A 17878-nucleotide genomic window follows, 5' to 3' on the forward strand; every position below is an offset into this window, starting at 1 on the left:
AATTTTACTCAGGACCTGACACAGGTAAAGCGCCAAGCTGAGTACAGGGACTATGAAGCACAGTAGGACAGAGGCAATCGGAGAGGGCAGGTAGGTAAACTAATAATTACAACGTGATAGTATTAGCAGCCCTGGAAATAGAGGGGAGGGAAAGCAACTTGAAAATGCTAAATACAAAAATTAGAAATAAGCTAGCAAGATTCTAAACCCAACTTATATATTTGTTCATGCTTTAGTGAAAAGATAACAATAATTTCTAATTAAACTTCCAATTAATGATATTAAATATGTACTTCTAAACTGGGAAAGGTATTTAAAAGCAGTTTTCACTCTCCATTAAATTAAACACCCTCTCTAATCTTCTTTAAACTATTAAATTATTTTAATAAAATGTTTCTTCATAGATAATATGAAAGTAAATAAGGAATCTGAGTTTGTGGGAAAGTACAGCCTTCCTCATATTAATCATTCGTAGAAGACAGAATGCTTTCAGTGTAGAAAGCTTTGTATACCTATGAAGTGAGGGCCAGGATTCTCCCTCAAATATGCAATGCCATGTAATGTTTTGCTTATTCCTGAAAATATTCAACTGATAGTATGTTAGCTGTGAGAATGAGAATAAGTTTAGCTTTCACACAGGACAGGTGTGCCTAGCAGGGTGGGGCAGTTAAGGAATTGGTAGAAGGTTAAAAAGACAAACTGTAAGCCACAGTCAGTCCCCCTGCTTATCTGCCCACTATCCACAGTCAGTCCCCCTGCTTATCCACCCACACTCTACTATCCTTGCAGGGTAGAGCCTCGGAATAGAGGTTCTCAAAATAGCCTCATAACTTGTTACCAAACTAGCCCAGACTGGCTCTAAAGAGGCCTGGGCATACCCATAATAGTCAGGGGTGGAGATTTGTTCCAAAGGTTCCTAATGTTGCAAATTTGCACAGGAAAGGTATTTCAAATGTTTCCAATTTGGGCGGGCTGCATGTTTCAAATTTGCGCAGGCTAGTTAGGCTTGTCGAATAGAATGTAACCTCTGGAGTATCCAGCTAATGGAGAAACAGGGGAGGGACTTGCGGTTAGGTTTAGGGAATAAATACTGTTGAATCTACTGTTCTGGGCGCCAACCTCCATATTTGGTTGGGCGCCCGTTCTTGCAAGACCGTGAATAAAGTCTTTTCTTCTCCACAATCGGGTGAGCGTTTGTTCCCTTTTAGGAACAGTGCTTGTTTCTCACATTAGCCATGAAACTTCTATAAAGCAAGTTCAATATTTGAGTTATGTAAGAATTCTGAGAAAAACTAGGATGATGGAGTAGATCTTTTTAAGTACATTGTAATTGTTAGACTATGCTTTCAGGGTACAGTAACTAAACTTCCTGTGTTTTAAGGCACTGAGTTTCCATTATCTTCACAGATGATAAAAACAGGGACCCTCTTATCTCAAAGTTTTAGCTCTTGAGTATTACTGGTTACCTCACTTATTAAGATTTAGCAAAAATTGCTGCAATGTTCATATCAATACCCAGACTTTTACTTGATTCCTTAAAAACCTGGGAAATTGATATTTTTAAAAGGTCATTTACCAAGTTCTAGCTTCTGGTAGCTTGGTAAGTCTAACCCTACTACTGATCATAAACTTGGAGCAAAATATTTAAAAAAATCATTGAAGGAACTTGGAGTAGGCAGAAGCTAGAAAGAACATGACCTTTGAAATATCCATATTTTTAATTTTCCCTTTGATGTGCTCCCTAGACCCCAGAGAAAACAAAAGATAATACTCAAGGAGAAAGTAGCAGTCTTATTGGGTTGACGAGTTGATTTGAAGTTCAGAACTGTCACAGAGACAGGAAAAGGAAGGGGACAGGATCTCAGAAAGGAGGTGTGAAAGCCCAAAAATCTTTATACAAATTCTCTACATATGCTTGATGGACACATGAATGATGAGACCTCTAGGATACCAGAGGGAAAACAGTAACTGGAAGCCTAAAAGTGCCAGACAGAGATGTTAACAGCTTTTTAAGCTGGGGGGACCATTTGGAATTTAATTCCTCCAAGTTAGAAGAGCTTGGTAAATGCCCCAGGCTTTTCATTACCATTGCAGAGGGTAGCAACTTGGGAGAATGAAACACAATCCAGGGATCCACCTTAAGACTGAAGAAAATGCCTATTCTGATCCACCTAACAAAGTTAAAACCAAACCTACACAAGATCAAGGTCATAAGTCAGTAGTAATCTAAATGCCTGCTAGAAAAAAACTCATCATCCTTCAGAGGAAAATAATGGAATCCAGAGTCCCTAGAATATATCAATCTCAGTGGTCAGTAGAAAGTGAAATAAAGAAACAAACAAAAGAGGACCTGTGAAGAAACAAGAAAATGTGATGCATAGTAAAGAAAAATCAATTTAAACAGATCCACAGATGATGCAGATGTTGGAATAGACAAAAACTTTAGTAATTATAGCTTTCTTGTTGACCATATTAGAATAACTTGTAACAGATTTTCCCCGATCTGCCTTAAGTAAGTAGAAAATGGGGGAAAATATAGGAAACAGCTGTTTTTAGTCCTGGGGCAACAGGCAATGCAGGAAAGTGATCTCCCCAAGAAAGAAACAGATTGATTGGCCCAGCTTTCTGCCTAGAGGTTTCTAAAGACCACAGCACAAGGTAGAGGAATCCAAGCAGAACACAGTGGTCTTATTTAGTTGAGAAGACAGAGATCAGAGTTTGAGGAGCCTTAGGCAACTAGAATTTGCACAGAGTGCAAACTAAGAGGAGGGAGATTACAGAAAACGACACAGGCTTCCTAAAGAATCTGCTATGAATAATAAATTACACATGCACAGAGTGGAACCCCACAAGGTTGGGAAAAGAAATACTGAGACACTGTGAGTGGAACAATTTCTGAAGGTTACACATGGCGAGGGGTCATTTTAGTTCCCAGCAACCGGCATAGATACACCTCATTCAATAGAATCCACAGAAGAGTCGTGATATAACATAGCTAAACTAACCCTAGATTAAAGTTTCTGGATAACTGCCTAACCAGGCTGCAAAACAAGCCTCTAAAGAATAAAGATGATCTGCAAGTAATATAACCACCTGCTGAAACTTCAGTCGTGAAGGAAGACAACAAAATCCAGACACTCTGCACTATAATATTCACAACATCCTTTAACCAATCAAATATTCCTAGTCATGCAAAGAAACAGGAAAATATGACACATAACAGGAGGAATCCTGGGTAGAGGTGAAAGAATGGAGATAGAACCTGGGAAAATGTAGTTTCCAATTTTCTTATACATTAAGAAGTGTGTTCTGAAAACCCAGGAAAAATTGAAGAATGAATTGTTAATTTCAGATGAGTTGCATATTTTACAGAGGAATTCAGTTTATAATCCCTACCAACTGTTACATAGGGTTATTTGATGTGCAAATTTATAACTTTTTGTGGTAAATTTGGTAATATATAAAAAATTTAAAAGTCAGGTACTCATAAATTCCTCTTCTAGAAAAATTTCCTAATGAATTATCCCTCTATGTTGTCCACAGATATATGTACGAACATTTTTGAGTGATAAAATATTGTAAAGAATCTAAAAACCATTAGTAAATTTATCAATCAGAATTTTAGCCAGAAATAAGATTGCTCACACAAATTTTGCAATTTGAGAAGAGACAACTAAAAAATGTGTTGTCAGGGTAATAGTAAGGTGTGGGGAAACTATAAGGGTGGCCCCCAGGGTTAGAAACCCAGGGAATAGTCACCACCTCTGGGCCGATGTTAGTTTCCTGGCAGCTAAAACAAATACCGTGCAATGGGTTGGCTTGACAACAGGAATTTATTGGCTCATGGTTTCAGAGGCAGAAAGCTTGCTCCCTTCCTGGGGTGGGGAGTTGGGGAAGTCAGAATCTTCTGGATGACTAGCAATCTTTGGGGTTCCTTGGCTTTTCTGTTGCATGGCAATGAATATGGTGGTTTCTTTTCCTTTTCCTGCTGCATTCCTTTGACTTCCAGCCTCTGACTGTGTCCTATTCACAGTGTGACTTATCTGTCTGTGTCCAATTTCCTTTGCTTATAAGGACTTCAGCCATATTCAGTTTGGATGCACCTAACCAATAGCATCTTCAAAGGTCCTAGTTACAAATGGGTTCACACCCACAGGACGAGGGGTTAAGACCTGGACATGCCTTGTGTGAGGGACATGATTTAATCCCCAGCAGTGCCTAAAGGGGAAAGGAGAAGGGGTATCACCAGAAGAGAGAAGGAGAAGCCTTAACAGGAGCTAGGACCTTCAGTCAAATGATGCAGCCAGCCTAAGACAACTTAATGGAAGGAACAGTGACCTTTGGCTCAACCAAACTGAAGGTCAAATGAGGGAGCCTTGCAGTAGTCCATGCAGGCCGGCCTCCCCAGATACAGAACAGGGTGGGGAAGGGTGGCAGATAAATCCGGAGGGGAAAAAAAAAGATATCCACACATGATAGGAATGCACAATGTAATGATACTTATACATTAAGAAAATTGGAGTATTTTAAGTAAAAAAAAGCAAGTAGCCGAACAGAATAAATAGATTAGATTGTTGGGTCTGTTAATAGATAGTATACATATGATAGATGGATGGTATAAAACATCTTTCTACCTACATACATTCCCACAGAAAAAGGGTATAACTACCTGTGCCAATTTGGATATATTATGTCCCCCAGAAAAAGCCATTCTTTAATGCAATCTTGTGTGGGCAGGCAAGTTAGTGTTGATTAGGTTAGAATCCTTTGTTTGTGTGTTTCCATGGAGATATATCTCCATAAACTGTGGGAAAGACCTTTGATTGGATAATTTCTGTAGAGGTGTTACCCCACCCATTCAGGGTGGGTCTTAATTAAATCGCTGTAGCCATATGAAAGAGCTGACAAAAAGAGGGAACTCAGAGCAGTTTAGAGAGACAATTTGAAAATGGCTGTTGAAAGCTGATGCTGACAGCTTGGAGAATGCCATTTTGAAACACAACCTAGGAGCAAGCAGACACCAGTCACATGCCTTCCCAGCTAACAGAGGTCTTCCAGATGCCTATGTCCTTTCTCTAGTGAAGGTACCCTATTGTTGATGCCTTACCTTGAATACTTTATGGCCTTAAGATTGTAACTTGTAACCGAATAAACACCCTTTATAAAAGCCAATCCATTTCTGGTATTTTGCAAAATGGCAGCATTAGCAAACCGGAATGCTATCTCTCTAACTGTACATTTGAATATGAATATAAAATCAAATGTTTGAAAATGTATATGCCAAACTGTTTTAACAGTGTTTACTTCTAATAGTCTGTGAGTGTTGGGGGGGGGGGGAATGGAAGGTTTTAAATTTTCATATATGCATGATTTTATTTTTATAATGAGAATGTATTACTTTTTCCATTATTTTTTAAAATACAGTTTAAAAAAAATCTGTGGTATGAGGAGAAAAAACAAAAGAAATTCATGTTCACTAGGAGCCTACATAAATTCAAAAAGAACATGTTCTGTCACCACCTCATTTAACTTTCAGACAGGCTTACTAATCTTGTGGATGACAGGAATGTGTGAAGATAATTTGCCTGTTTCCCTGGATATCATTGAGGGCAAGCTGGAGAAACATGTTTTAGTTGATAATACAATTAAGTATGTTTGAACCCCAAACTTGGGGCAGTGTCTGTTGGCACAATCCATAACTCTGTCCTCTGTCCTGTTTTGGTCACTTTTATGTTAGTGACCTGCATCAGGTTGTTCACTGACATGATAAAGACATATTGCTAAGCAGAATGTATAATCTAGTGAGTGACCAAATGGGGAACCAAAAGAATTCCTGAGAAGCAGAACAAAAAACCAATAAAACAAGACATGGTCAATGGGGATGAGAGTAAGTTCCCCAAACTGAGATAAAACAGAATTACTCACATATGTAAAGGACTGAGGAAATATGGCTTAGCAGAAGCACACGTTTAAGTTAAATCATTTCACTAGGTGTCAACATTATGATTTGGGTCGTTTCAAAATTATTTTGATTTGGGTCACATTCATAAAATGATAATTTCAAGAAGGCTAATCAAATGATACTCAGAATTTTAGATTAAGCATGCTCAGAGAGGAGCACCTGTGTTAGTGGCAGGGCTTTAAAACCATATCTTAAGGTCACTGGTTGAAAGATTTTTCTTGATCATAGCCTAAAGAAACCACATGGCAGAGAGCATAGTAGCTCTATCTGATGTAGAAAAAGATGGGGGATAATGAAACATGGTTATACAGAGATAGATTTTAGTTCAATATGAGGAAGACATTTCTGACAGAGTAGTCTCAACTGGAATGGACTGCTTTAAAAGTAATGAGCTCCCCATCACCGAATGCGGTGGTCAAAGGGAAGGAAGCTTTTGGAAGATAATTTGTAGATTCAACCAACTGAATCTACACCCTTGGGATTCTATGGTTCCATATGTTTTTTGCTTTCTTGTAGATGAAAATGTATTACTTCCCTCTGGTCTCCAGCTCAACACCTCAATGATGAATGTTTATTATTCTGGTTTTTATCATCACCATATGATAAGCCTCTAGAATGTGCAGGGGGTTGTTAAGAAAAGGGCTGAATTCCTGCTAACCTACAAGTAAAATTGTTTCCAATTTTCAAAGTTCCTCATGGATTTTCCCTTCTATACATGCATAATTTTCTATCAGTGAATATCCCTGCTTCCTTTGTCCAGTTCTTTTTATCTTCTACTCCTCAGCCTTACTTCTGAAGCCTTATCTTTCTGAAATCATTTACCTCTATGACTTGCTAAGTTTTACTTTCTAACTTCTCCTTGACTAAGTCCTGATTGACACTCTACTCTCCTGACCTTTCCCCTCTCATTAGCAATGCCTTTTATTCTCTTTTCATTGTAGATCATCTGAGAGAATATGCAGTTCAATCTTTTCAACTTTTTAACTTATTCTTACATTGCTGTCATTATAGTTTGTTCATTTCATTCCCTTTAAAAACACTTTATTATCTATGTACTTTTTATCATTTTCATCCATAAAATTTGTACTTATTATAAAACTATTAATTTTCTTCAGTGCAAAATATTTTATTGTAACTGTGACATATGAATTCATTTCCCCGACTGGGCTAGATACTTTTTCTGTGTGTGTTTCTCTCCTATCAACCTTTATTTCTCCCCTTGGAAAAGAGGTATTCAACTTAATGATATTTAATAACTGTTAGCAAAGATTCACTGCAAAACTCATAGTTTTTACTCCAGTAATGCAGTTGTGATCATTCAAGGGAAGGTAGTACAATCCATTACAAAACAATCTTACTCTTGGGCAGTCAAGCACATGGAGATTCCAGCAGGCTATGTAAGGAGACTCAATATTTGACTCAAATTTGGCTCATGTATTCCAAGCTGAATGGTGATTAGGGTAGATGCCACATGGAGTGCAAAAGTAACTTCTCAAGTTTATATTATTTGTCCTCAGCAGCAAGTGGACCTAGGCCAATGTTTCAGATTCTCAGGATACCTCATGGAGTTACCCTTTTTGTGGTCAGTAAGGAGAAACTTTACCTTTTGTAGTGCCCCATTCCCTTTCTCCAGGACTCCCCAAACTCATGAACCCTGAAACTTCTTGACATTAGCTTTACCAAGGATCATCAGTGATTTGGTTCAACACTAAAGATTTACTTGGCATATCTCCAATTAGATGCAGAATCATCCTCTCACTATTGGGTTCAATATGAAATGAGTTAGGTAGCTTCAGGATGTGCTTAGGCCCCCAGAAAGACATGAAAGGAGATGCAAAAGGAAACAATATAGGTTCTCCACAGCAACAAGACATTTTTTTCTACATTGCTCAAATTGAATACATGGGGGGCAGTTTGATGACTACATTAAATATTTCACTGAAGTCATATCTTGAACATACAATAAGATTATCTTTACAAATCAGTGTTGGAAGTTTTAAAAGATAAAATGCATCAAAATGGAAATTCTGACATCTAATAGAGCAAATCTAGGAGAGAGCCTCGGCTTGGTAAGGGAAGGAGTTAATGGCCGGGAACCTGCCCCAGTGCCCAGAGGTTGGTGGGTCAGTGAGCACCCCCAAAAAGAGGCTTCTACCAGTCCCCTTCTTGCCTCTGCCAAAGATTCATGTTAATTTCTCTGAAGTCTTTTCATCAAAATTTACCTACCACCAAGTCAAAATTTACCTTACAAATTACTGAAAATGGTGACATTTCTCTTTTAGAAAAGCAAGGAATGCTATAAATCAAAACTTTCCTCAATGCTGAGAACAATTATTTTGTTTGGGAGCTTTTATGATGTTTTGATTTGTTTATGGCTATTGTTTGTGATAATTATCTACCAGAGAACTTAACAGCCTATTATTTATTATGCTCAATGAGGGAAAATTCTTAATTGAAGTCATGTTGAGTGAGAACCTTCAAATAAAATCCAGTGAGGACCTGATAATAAAATGAATATGCATAATGTCTTTATGCTCTCCAAAGACTTTCTCTCTGCATGATTTTTTTAAAATTCAGTTTTATTGAGATATATTCACATACCATACAATCATCCATGGTGTACAATCAACCGTTCACAGTACCATCATATAGTTATGCATTTATCACCCCAATCTGTTTTTGAACATTTTCCTTACACCAGAAAGAATCAGAATCAGAATAAAAAATAAAAGTAAAAAAGAACACTCAAATCATCCCCCCCATCCCACCCTACTTTTCATTTAGTTTTTGTCCCCATTTTTCTACTCATCCATCCATACATTGATAAAGGGAGAGCTATCTACAAGGTTTTCACAATCACATTGTCACCCTTGTAATCTACATTGTTATACAATTGTCTTCAAGAGTCAAGGCTACTGGGTTGGAGTTTGGTAGTTTCAGGTATTTACTTCTAGCTATTCCAATACATTAAAGCCTAAAAAGTGTTAGCTCTATAGTGCGTAAGAATGTCCACTAGAGTGACCTCTCAACTCCATTTGAAATCTCTCAGCCACTGAAGCTTTATTTTGTTTCATTTCGCATCCCCTTTTGGTCAAGAAGATGTTCTCAATCCCACGTTGCCGGGTCCAGATACATCCCTGGAAGTCATATCCTGTGTTGTCAGGGAGATTTACACCCCTGGGAGTCAGGTCCCATGTAGGGGGGAGGGCAGTGAGATCACCTGCCAAGGTGGCTTAGTTAGAGAGAGAGAGAGAGGGCCACATCTGAGCAACAAAGAGGCACTTGGGGAGACTCTTAGGCACAATTATAAGCAGGTTTAGCCTCTCCTTTGTAGTAACAAGCTTCATAGAGGCCAGCCCCAAGACAGAGGTCTCAGCATATCAAGCCGTCAGTCCCCAATGTTTGTGAGAACATCAGCAACAATCCAGGTGAGGAAGTCCAACACCTCCGCATCCTCCCCCAGCTCCTCAGGGGGGCCCCAAATATATATTTTTATTCTCCACCCAAGTTACTTTGGGATGTGTTTCTCTGCATGATTTTTAACTAAGCAAGTATTAAGAGGAGAACTCTCAAGAAAGGTAAATAAAAGAGACCTTGATTTCAGTATTTAGAAATTCTTTGATAATTTATGATACTTAAAATTGGGCTACATCAAAGGTGATGCTTTTATAAATGGTTGTAAGTAGACTCCAAATAGTGAAAAGTGTTTCTCAAAACATACTGATAAAATCTAGTAGGTCCAACTAGAGGTGCCTACGCTAAGCCCCAAGTCAGCAAAACCAAAATCTAAGTTTCTATTCCCTGTAAATCCCTGACTCACCCAGAAAACAGCCAGATAATAGCAACTCCCTATTCTTATGCCAGTTAACTTCCTCCTTGCTAAGCAGCTACCTGCACTAACCATATTAGGAAATGTAGCCTGCATTAATCAGTGAAAGTTTCCTCCCCGTGTACCCCCTTGTTCTGTCTATAAAAGTCCGTTGCTCTCTTTGTGCAGTGAAATTCCTCTCTACCTAGTAGCAGCTGGAATCCCCCTAATTCATGAAATAATTTAACAAAACTCTGAGATTTAACCAAATTTTGCTCAAGTTATTATTTAATGATAATAAAAGAAATATTTATCTGGAGGGAAAACTTTCTAAATTGGAAATTATATCTACACATACTACTCCCCGACTCACAAACATTCAGGAGAACCTCAGGTTTAAAATCGCATTTTTCTGAAGGATTTTGTAGTCTTGATTCTCACTACTTCTCTGCAGGGACTTCTCCCAAAAGATTGCTCTTCCATCACCACCCGCTTTCCTATTAGGTTTTACACATTCCTGCCCTGGACTTTGCTAAGAGACATTTTCCTGTCAGGCTTATCTTCACTACCTGCCCTCATCCTAAACTTAAATGTCTCTGCAAGTCCCATTTCAAAACTAATTTCTTGCTGGAAGACTTCCCAAACCCTAGCTACGATAGGTGATATCTACTTTCTGCAATTAGTGTATTTATTTATCACTGGTTTGACAACTATACACATACTATTTTTAGCCCATCTTGAATTGTTGATTTGTTTTAATTTACTTTATTATGTGCTGTATCATATCTTCCAAATAAGGCCATGTGTTCCACAAGGTCTAAAACCATAAATGAGGCTTCTTTGAAACTAAGGGGGAAACTGCATAGTGTTACCACATAGGAGATGCTTAAAACATGTCAGCATTAAGTCTATGAATAAATAAAGATCTCTTAAAAACAAAAAAGGTAAATACTGTCAAGTTTTAGAGGAGAAAATTTAAGTATACTCCAAGGGATTAGGAAAATGAACAAAAACTACCTAAATGAAAAGAAACAGAGGCTATTTATTCAGAGCTTGCTATAGCAAGGGAGTGTGCCACCATTACTTGAGTTTGGCATGTTGGCAGTGAAGTGGGAAAGCATTAGAGTGAAAAACGGAAAACTTCAGGTGCATTTTGATTAGAGGTTGTTGACATGGAAAAGCAAGAAGCAGGCTAACTTTAAGCAGGGCATCTTTTTTCTTTTTTTTTTTTTTTTTTTTATTAAATTCAGTTTTATTGAAATACATTCACACACCATACAATCATCCATGATATACAATCCACTGTCCACAGTATGATAACATAGTTATGCGTTCAGCACCACAGTCTATCTCTGAACATTTGCCTTACATCAGAAAGAACCAGAACAAGAATAAAAAATAAAAGTGAAAAAAAACACCCAAATCATCCCCCCATCCCACCCCATTTGTCCTTTAGTTTTTATCCCCATTCCTCCACTCATCCATACACTAGATAAAGGGGGTGTGATCCACAAGGTCTTCACAATCACACTGTCACCCCTTGTAATCTACATTATTATATAATTGTCTTCAGGAGTCCAAACTGCTGGGTTGGAGTTTGGTAGTTTCAGGTATTTACTTCTAGCTATTCCAATACATTAAAGCCTAAGAGATGTTATCTATATAGTGCATAAGAATGTCCACCAGAGTGACCTCTCGACTCCATTTGGAATCTCTCAGCCACTGAAACTATTTCGTCTCATTTTGCATCCCCCTTTTGGTCAAGAAGATACTCTCAGTCCCACGATGCCGGGTCCACATTCATCCCCGGGAGTCATACTCTGCGTTGCCAGGGAGATTTACAACCCTGGGAGTTGGGTCCCATGTAGCGGGGAGGGCAGCGAGTTCACCTGTCGAGATGGCTCAGTTAGAGAGAGAGAGGGCCACATCTGAGCAACAAAGAGGTACTCAGGGGGAGACTCTTAGGCACCATTACATACAACTTTAGACTTTCCTTTGTGGTAATGAGCTTCATAAGGGCAAGTCCCATGCTTGAGGGCTCAGCACATCAAACTGCCAGTCCCAATGTTTGTGACAACATACACTAGGGGATCAGCATCTTAAAGTTTAGAGATAGGCCTTACAATTCAGGGATAGAGTTAACTGCTGTAAGAGCTTACAATCTAGGGACTATTACAATTATTGTGTCCACGTTAGGCTATGTTCTAAGATTCAATTCTGAGTTTACACATTGTAGTTAGTCCATATTAGTGAGGCATCATCCCTCTCACCATGTTTTCTCCAACACTTTTACTCCTATATATATATTTTCCTACAATTTTATAGAGTTATATTCACATACCATACATTTATCCACAGTGTACAATCAGTTGTTCATGGTATCATCATAAAGTTGTACATTTATCACCACAATCAGCATTTGAACATACTGATTACTACAAGAAAAATTGTTTTTTTTTTTTTTTTAGCAATAAGAAAAAATGATAAAAAGAAAAATAACATGTCATACAATACAATATACTACTAAGGACAGCAAATAACACCACTACCAAGAATCCCATATTCCTCCCCTATATCCCCCTCTCATATACATTTAGCATTGGCATATTGCCTTTGTTACATTTAATGGAGGTATATTACAATGCTACTGTTGACCATAGACTCCAGTTTGCTTTGATTATGTTTTTTCCTGAATACCATCCCTTTTTCAAATTTCTACATGGTTGACATTCATTTGCTTTCCCACATGCAAAAACATTTTCATATTTGTATATTTAGTAACAGTTGTTGGCCACTCCAGTTTTTGCCACGTTATATAGTCCCAGTCTTTATCATCTATCTTTACCTCTGGTGTCATACATTCTCCTATCCCACCTCTTTCAGCTTTATTCACAGACATCTTTGTTCAGTGTACTTACAATACCGTGCTACCATCACACAGTATTATGCTATCTATATCTGGATCTATGCAATCAATCCTAAACATTCTGTAGTCCTTCAGCATCATATGGCTGATCTCTAAGCAGGGCATCTTAAGTGATGGTTTGGGAACCATATTTGGCTTTCTCTGTTTAGTTCTGAGTTGGAAGTAGGAGCAAACAGTAGTAAAGCAAGCAAATCCTGACCTTTTGGGGCTGTTTGTAGCAGAGATTGTGTGTCACTGTTCTTTTGTCATGTATCTGGTCTGGCCATTGTCTGTCTGTTTTTTGGTCACTCAGTATAATAATGGGTTACATGTTTATGGTATACTTTACAAGGTCCCAAGTGCTGTGCAGATAGTCATTTCATCCTTATGACAGCACTGTTGGCCTGACAGTGTTAACATATTACTGGTATTGGATATGTTAACCCTTTAATATTATTGAAGAGAGAACAGGGATTGGAGAAGCAAACCATTTTGCCCAAAATATCAGATTTAATAAGAGGAACTCTCGATTTACACCCACATCCTCTGAATTCCAATACAGATAAGAGGACATAATTGGGAATATATATGGAATCAGGCTTGGGCTGGTACAAATGAGAATACAAGCCCAGGGAAATTTCATAAAATTGCTGAAAGTTACAAGAATGAGGTCCTGAGAGTCTGGAGGATGTCTGGAAAAGTAGAACATAATTCAGATAACAGAGAAAATACACGGAGAAAATTTACAAGTATGAATGCAAGTAGTAGCTAAAGCTAAAGTATTTTGAGAAGGGGTTAAAAGAAGTCAAGGAGGTGTCAACCTGGCTGGCTGCAATTTCAATTCATTTCTTCCAACATTTATTCCTCATCCACAGTGGGCACGTTTGTGCCCTCCATGTGTTAGCAATCTGATGGAGAGGGAGACTTGTGAAAAAGAGGATGCCAGTACTAAGAAGCTTCCAACTTGCTGTAAGAAGCTTATTACAGGAAGGGTTTGGAAGATATATGGGAAGAAAAAAGGAGAAAGGAAAGGGTTGACTGTTTATCAAAGTCAATTTAGTAGAAATATTAACTGAAGAAATAGAGCTTGAAGTAGGAACAGCTCGAAAGAGGCACCGGTAATTCAGTATATTGGTGATCCTGCTACTAGGAATTGCTGCCTTAAAGGTAGAGCACAAGTGAGAGGGATATAAAAGCTGATAAAAAAAAAAAATTCATGATTTTTACACAGGCCTGGATGAGGACATGAAGAACAATGAGTTACAAAATTTATTTGAATTTTATCAAAAGCTCAGTGGCATTGCTCCCTTCGATCATAGGTCAACAGTCACCTCCTTTAGGAAGTACTCCCTGCTTGTTCATTCCCTCCCACCCCCACAAAATGTGCTCATGTTTTCCCGGGAATTTGATCATGACTGTTTACTAAAACAGTAAATAGTATTTTGATGATGGTGCCGTGGCCTTGGACACTGTCTTCATTCTCACTCTAATCCATCTTACACCTCTTACCAAACAACCAGCCTGTCATACCCCAAAACTCGGTCATTACTATAATTAATGGAAATAAATAACAAAAGCCGGCAGCTTCTTATAAATGCTAACTCCTCCTTCTCCAAAATAAATCTATATTTTTCAACTGTAAGGAAATACTCTAAAAGCCCAATTCTCTTTGTCACATAGCAGTTGACAATCACTTTCCTATAGAGTCCCATCTGCAGGACTCGGTGGTGTGTCCCTTCCCACACCCCAAATCTGCAGGAAGAGTGAGCCTTTCTTGGTAGTTCCCAGAAGACTAATAACCTAAAAGTGGCTGATACCAGGTAAATGCTCTCCATGTGACCTGCTTATGGCCTCCAGGCCTTGTGGGGGTACAGCTGATTTTTCAAGGTTAGCACAGTATCACTGCTACAATTCTTATACATATATTTCTTGCCCACACAATACCAAATGAAGTGGGTATTTGGGTAGCCAGTGGCTTCATTCCATCAAAAAGAAGGTTAAACTGAGACCACAGAATTTATATTTACATTATTATAGCATATATATAACATTATACTGGTCCAGTAGTTTACTTGTGTGTCATTCTTAAACTTACCTGGATAACTGGAAAATATCCCCTCAGACACTGTGCTCTGTAAACCGAATTTCTGGTCATGTCCCTATTCAGTGAAGCAATCAGAACATTACAGAGTAAGATCATTCAGTTTAACCTTGGTGATGAGCTATCTAGCGTGACACAGTCAATGAAACCATGACCCACCAGGATAAACTGACTGGCTTGGCCTCAAAGAAAGGTTTTTGCACAAGAGTTTAAACAAAAAGTATTCTGAAAACTCCCTTTTGTCATATTTCCTTCACAGACATTGCATTGCTTATAGTTTTTTGGAAAATGAGCCTATTTCCTTTTCGTGTTTCTCGATAATGAAATAGAATATGTTCTTTTCTGAGCACCCTCCAGTGATTGGTTAGGCCACTTGGAACAGCAGGTATCTTTGTTCTATTACCATTACCGCTACTGCGATTAAAAGACGTTGCCTCCTCCATGATTATCTTCTTTCATTCTTATCTTAATCCTCTAATAAGTTTTGGGGTTATTATCCCCATTTTGCAGAGAGGGCAACCGAGGCAGTTCAATAGAAGTAAACTGCCCCAAGTTTCACAGTGTCCCTAGTGGAGGAGGGAGGCCACTCTTCTAAACCCTGTGCTCTCCCCACTATGTCAGCTTGCTTCCTACTGCACACCTAATAACATCTAGATACCCACATTTTATAAAGAGTATATGGCTGTTCACAATTAGGATAAAGGTGTTATAAAAAGTTGCAAATCCATACCTTTCTCCTTGCTCTTCAAATTGTGGATGCATTGAATGAAGAATTCTTAGGAAGGAGAGAATCCTTTTACTGTCTTTGTAATTCCTTTCCCCTAAGTTGGCTGTGTTGTACCACACTTTGGTTATTTTTAATTCAAGAGAGCTTTGCTTCACCAACTTTCTTCTTTCCTCAGGTGCATTTATTAGATGTGTGGTTGAATAATATCTTTGGGAATTTTGCTTTCAAGGCATTATTGTGTACAAGGGTTTAAACAAAAATTCTGTAAAAATGACTCTGATATTAAAATGTGTGTAATTTGTAATGAAAGAAAGACAGTACTGGGGAAGATTTGCGTGGCTGAAACAAGTCAGTCAAGTACTCCGGAATTTGTCTTTTTAAGGAATCATTATATACAAGGGTTTAAACAAAAATTATTCTGAAAATAAGAATGAGTCCCATATTAAAATGTGAATAGCTTTTTAATGTTAGAAGGAAAATACGGGGGAAATTACTGTAAAGAAATAATACATTAAACTGGTTTTGTGGGAAATATTTGAAGGAAAAGTTTCTAGAGCCATGAGTGACTTGATTTTTTAAAGTGTGGTATATTCTTCTGCCTGTCTGCGAGGCATTAAGAACCAGACTCTCCAGCTTTGTCATATTTTTTAGAAGAAATTGGAAAAGGATATTTGAATTAGCCTTTATGTTCTTTACCAATTTGCAGAATCGTTCATATAAACTAAGAAATTCCTAAGATATCTGATTATTTCTCTATATTCATAGCAGTTGCAATTGTATGCTACCTTGCAGTGTCAGAACTTTTACAAACATGAAATGCATTTACCAATTGTAAACTCTAGTAAATTGAAAATAGACTATAAAAATAGACTATGTTCAATTAGGGTCAAATAAGTTAAACAATTGAGGAAAAGGATATTCCAGGTGGAAGGAACACTATAATGGAACCATGGCTTGGAAAGGGCACACATTATTCATTTGAAATAACACAATGCAGATACAAATAATACATAGCAGAATATATGTTGCCTCCTCCCTCCCACCCCCCAACCCCCACCCCCTGGATAAACTGGTTTGGAAATGAACAAAAAGGTACCTCATATACAGAAAAGATTTCACAGATAGGTGACATTTGAAATGTGCCCTGAATAATAGTAGGAATAAATAAGTAGGGATAATGCCACATAAAGGTTGCATTAAATGCTGCATTAAAGTGCTGGGAGAAGGAGAAAGCAAATCAGTAGTGTACTCATGAAGCACTTTTCCTGAGGAATGTGGCCACCAGACTGCAAGGATCAATCTGGCCACATGGCTAAGCCAGATTAGTGAAAATAAGAGGCAGAAAAACCTGTTCTCTAGTTAGAAAAATTTACCTTTAGTACAAGTTGGAAGAAATAAGACCTAGAAAGAGGATAGAGGTAGTGGAAATGAAATGGGAGACGCTGTTTCCACTGAAGCAGGAAACATGACTGGTTTGGTCACCTCTGTATTTCAGCATCTAATTTAGTGCCTGGAACTTCTTAAGGAGTCAATAGTCATCAAAGGTAGGAATGAATTGAATGAAACATTAGAATGGATGAAAGCCAAATTTATAAGACTTAATATCTGATTTAAAAAATGTAACTGAGTATGAACACAAAATGATGCAGATTTATTCTGACATTAAGCGGAATATTAATTTAGGAGATGGAGCTAATTTTAGGGGAAGGGCCATGTGTTCATTCTTAGGCAGGTCAAGTTTTAAAACCCAACAGAATATCCAGGTGGAGCTGTGTGGCATACAGTTAAACATATGAGTTTGGAGCTCAGAAAAGAGGATGTGTGTTGAAATAGGTGCTTAAGCCATCTTCCACGAAGTGCTATTTTATTCTCTAAAATATGAGATTTTTTTTTAATCTTGACTAATTATAAAATGAATTTCCCACTTTGATTTTTCTGTGTGTTTCAGTCCCCTTTCATTCTAGCTATCTATTGCTACATGGCAAACCACCCCAAAACTTAGTGGCTTCACCCCAAAACTTAGTGGCTTAAAACAACAATGTATTACTGTTTCTCATGCTTCTGTGGGTTGACTAGGCTGAGCTGGGTGGTTGGTGCTAAGAGTCTTTCATGCAATTGTGATCAGACTATGGGGCTAAAATTACCTGAAGATGTCTTCATTCACGTAGCTGGCATTTGGCCTGGGATGGCTAGAGTAACTGTGGGCTGGTGGAGCATCTATCTCTCCATGAAGTCACACCATGTGGCTAGCTTGTAATTCCTCATAGTATGGTAGCATCAGGGTAGTGAGACTTCTTACATGGTGGCTGGCTTTCTCCACAGTAAGCATTCTAAGAGACTACGGAGGAAATTTCGTGGTTTCTTATGACTTACTT

At 38.1% G+C, this 17878-nt stretch overlaps 1 protein-coding gene across 1 annotated transcript in view; it reads right to left on the reverse strand.

Annotated features, from left to right (window-relative positions):
• The window catches only part of LOC119540624 (ras GTPase-activating protein nGAP-like), a 32041-nt gene extending 17211 nt beyond the window's left edge, over positions 1-14830 (reverse strand). Inside the window, exon 1 of the mRNA XM_037844660.1 lies at positions 14771-14830. Coding sequence (XP_037700588.1) covers positions 14771-14830 — 60 coding nt within the window. The remainder of the gene's footprint in view (positions 1-14770) is intronic.
• Positions 14831-17878: the final 3048 nt, after the last annotated feature.

The sequence above is a fragment of the Choloepus didactylus genome, chromosome 7, assembly GCF_015220235.1.
Source record: "Choloepus didactylus isolate mChoDid1 chromosome 7, mChoDid1.pri, whole genome shotgun sequence".
NCBI lineage: Eukaryota > Metazoa > Chordata > Mammalia > Pilosa > Megalonychidae > Choloepus > Choloepus didactylus.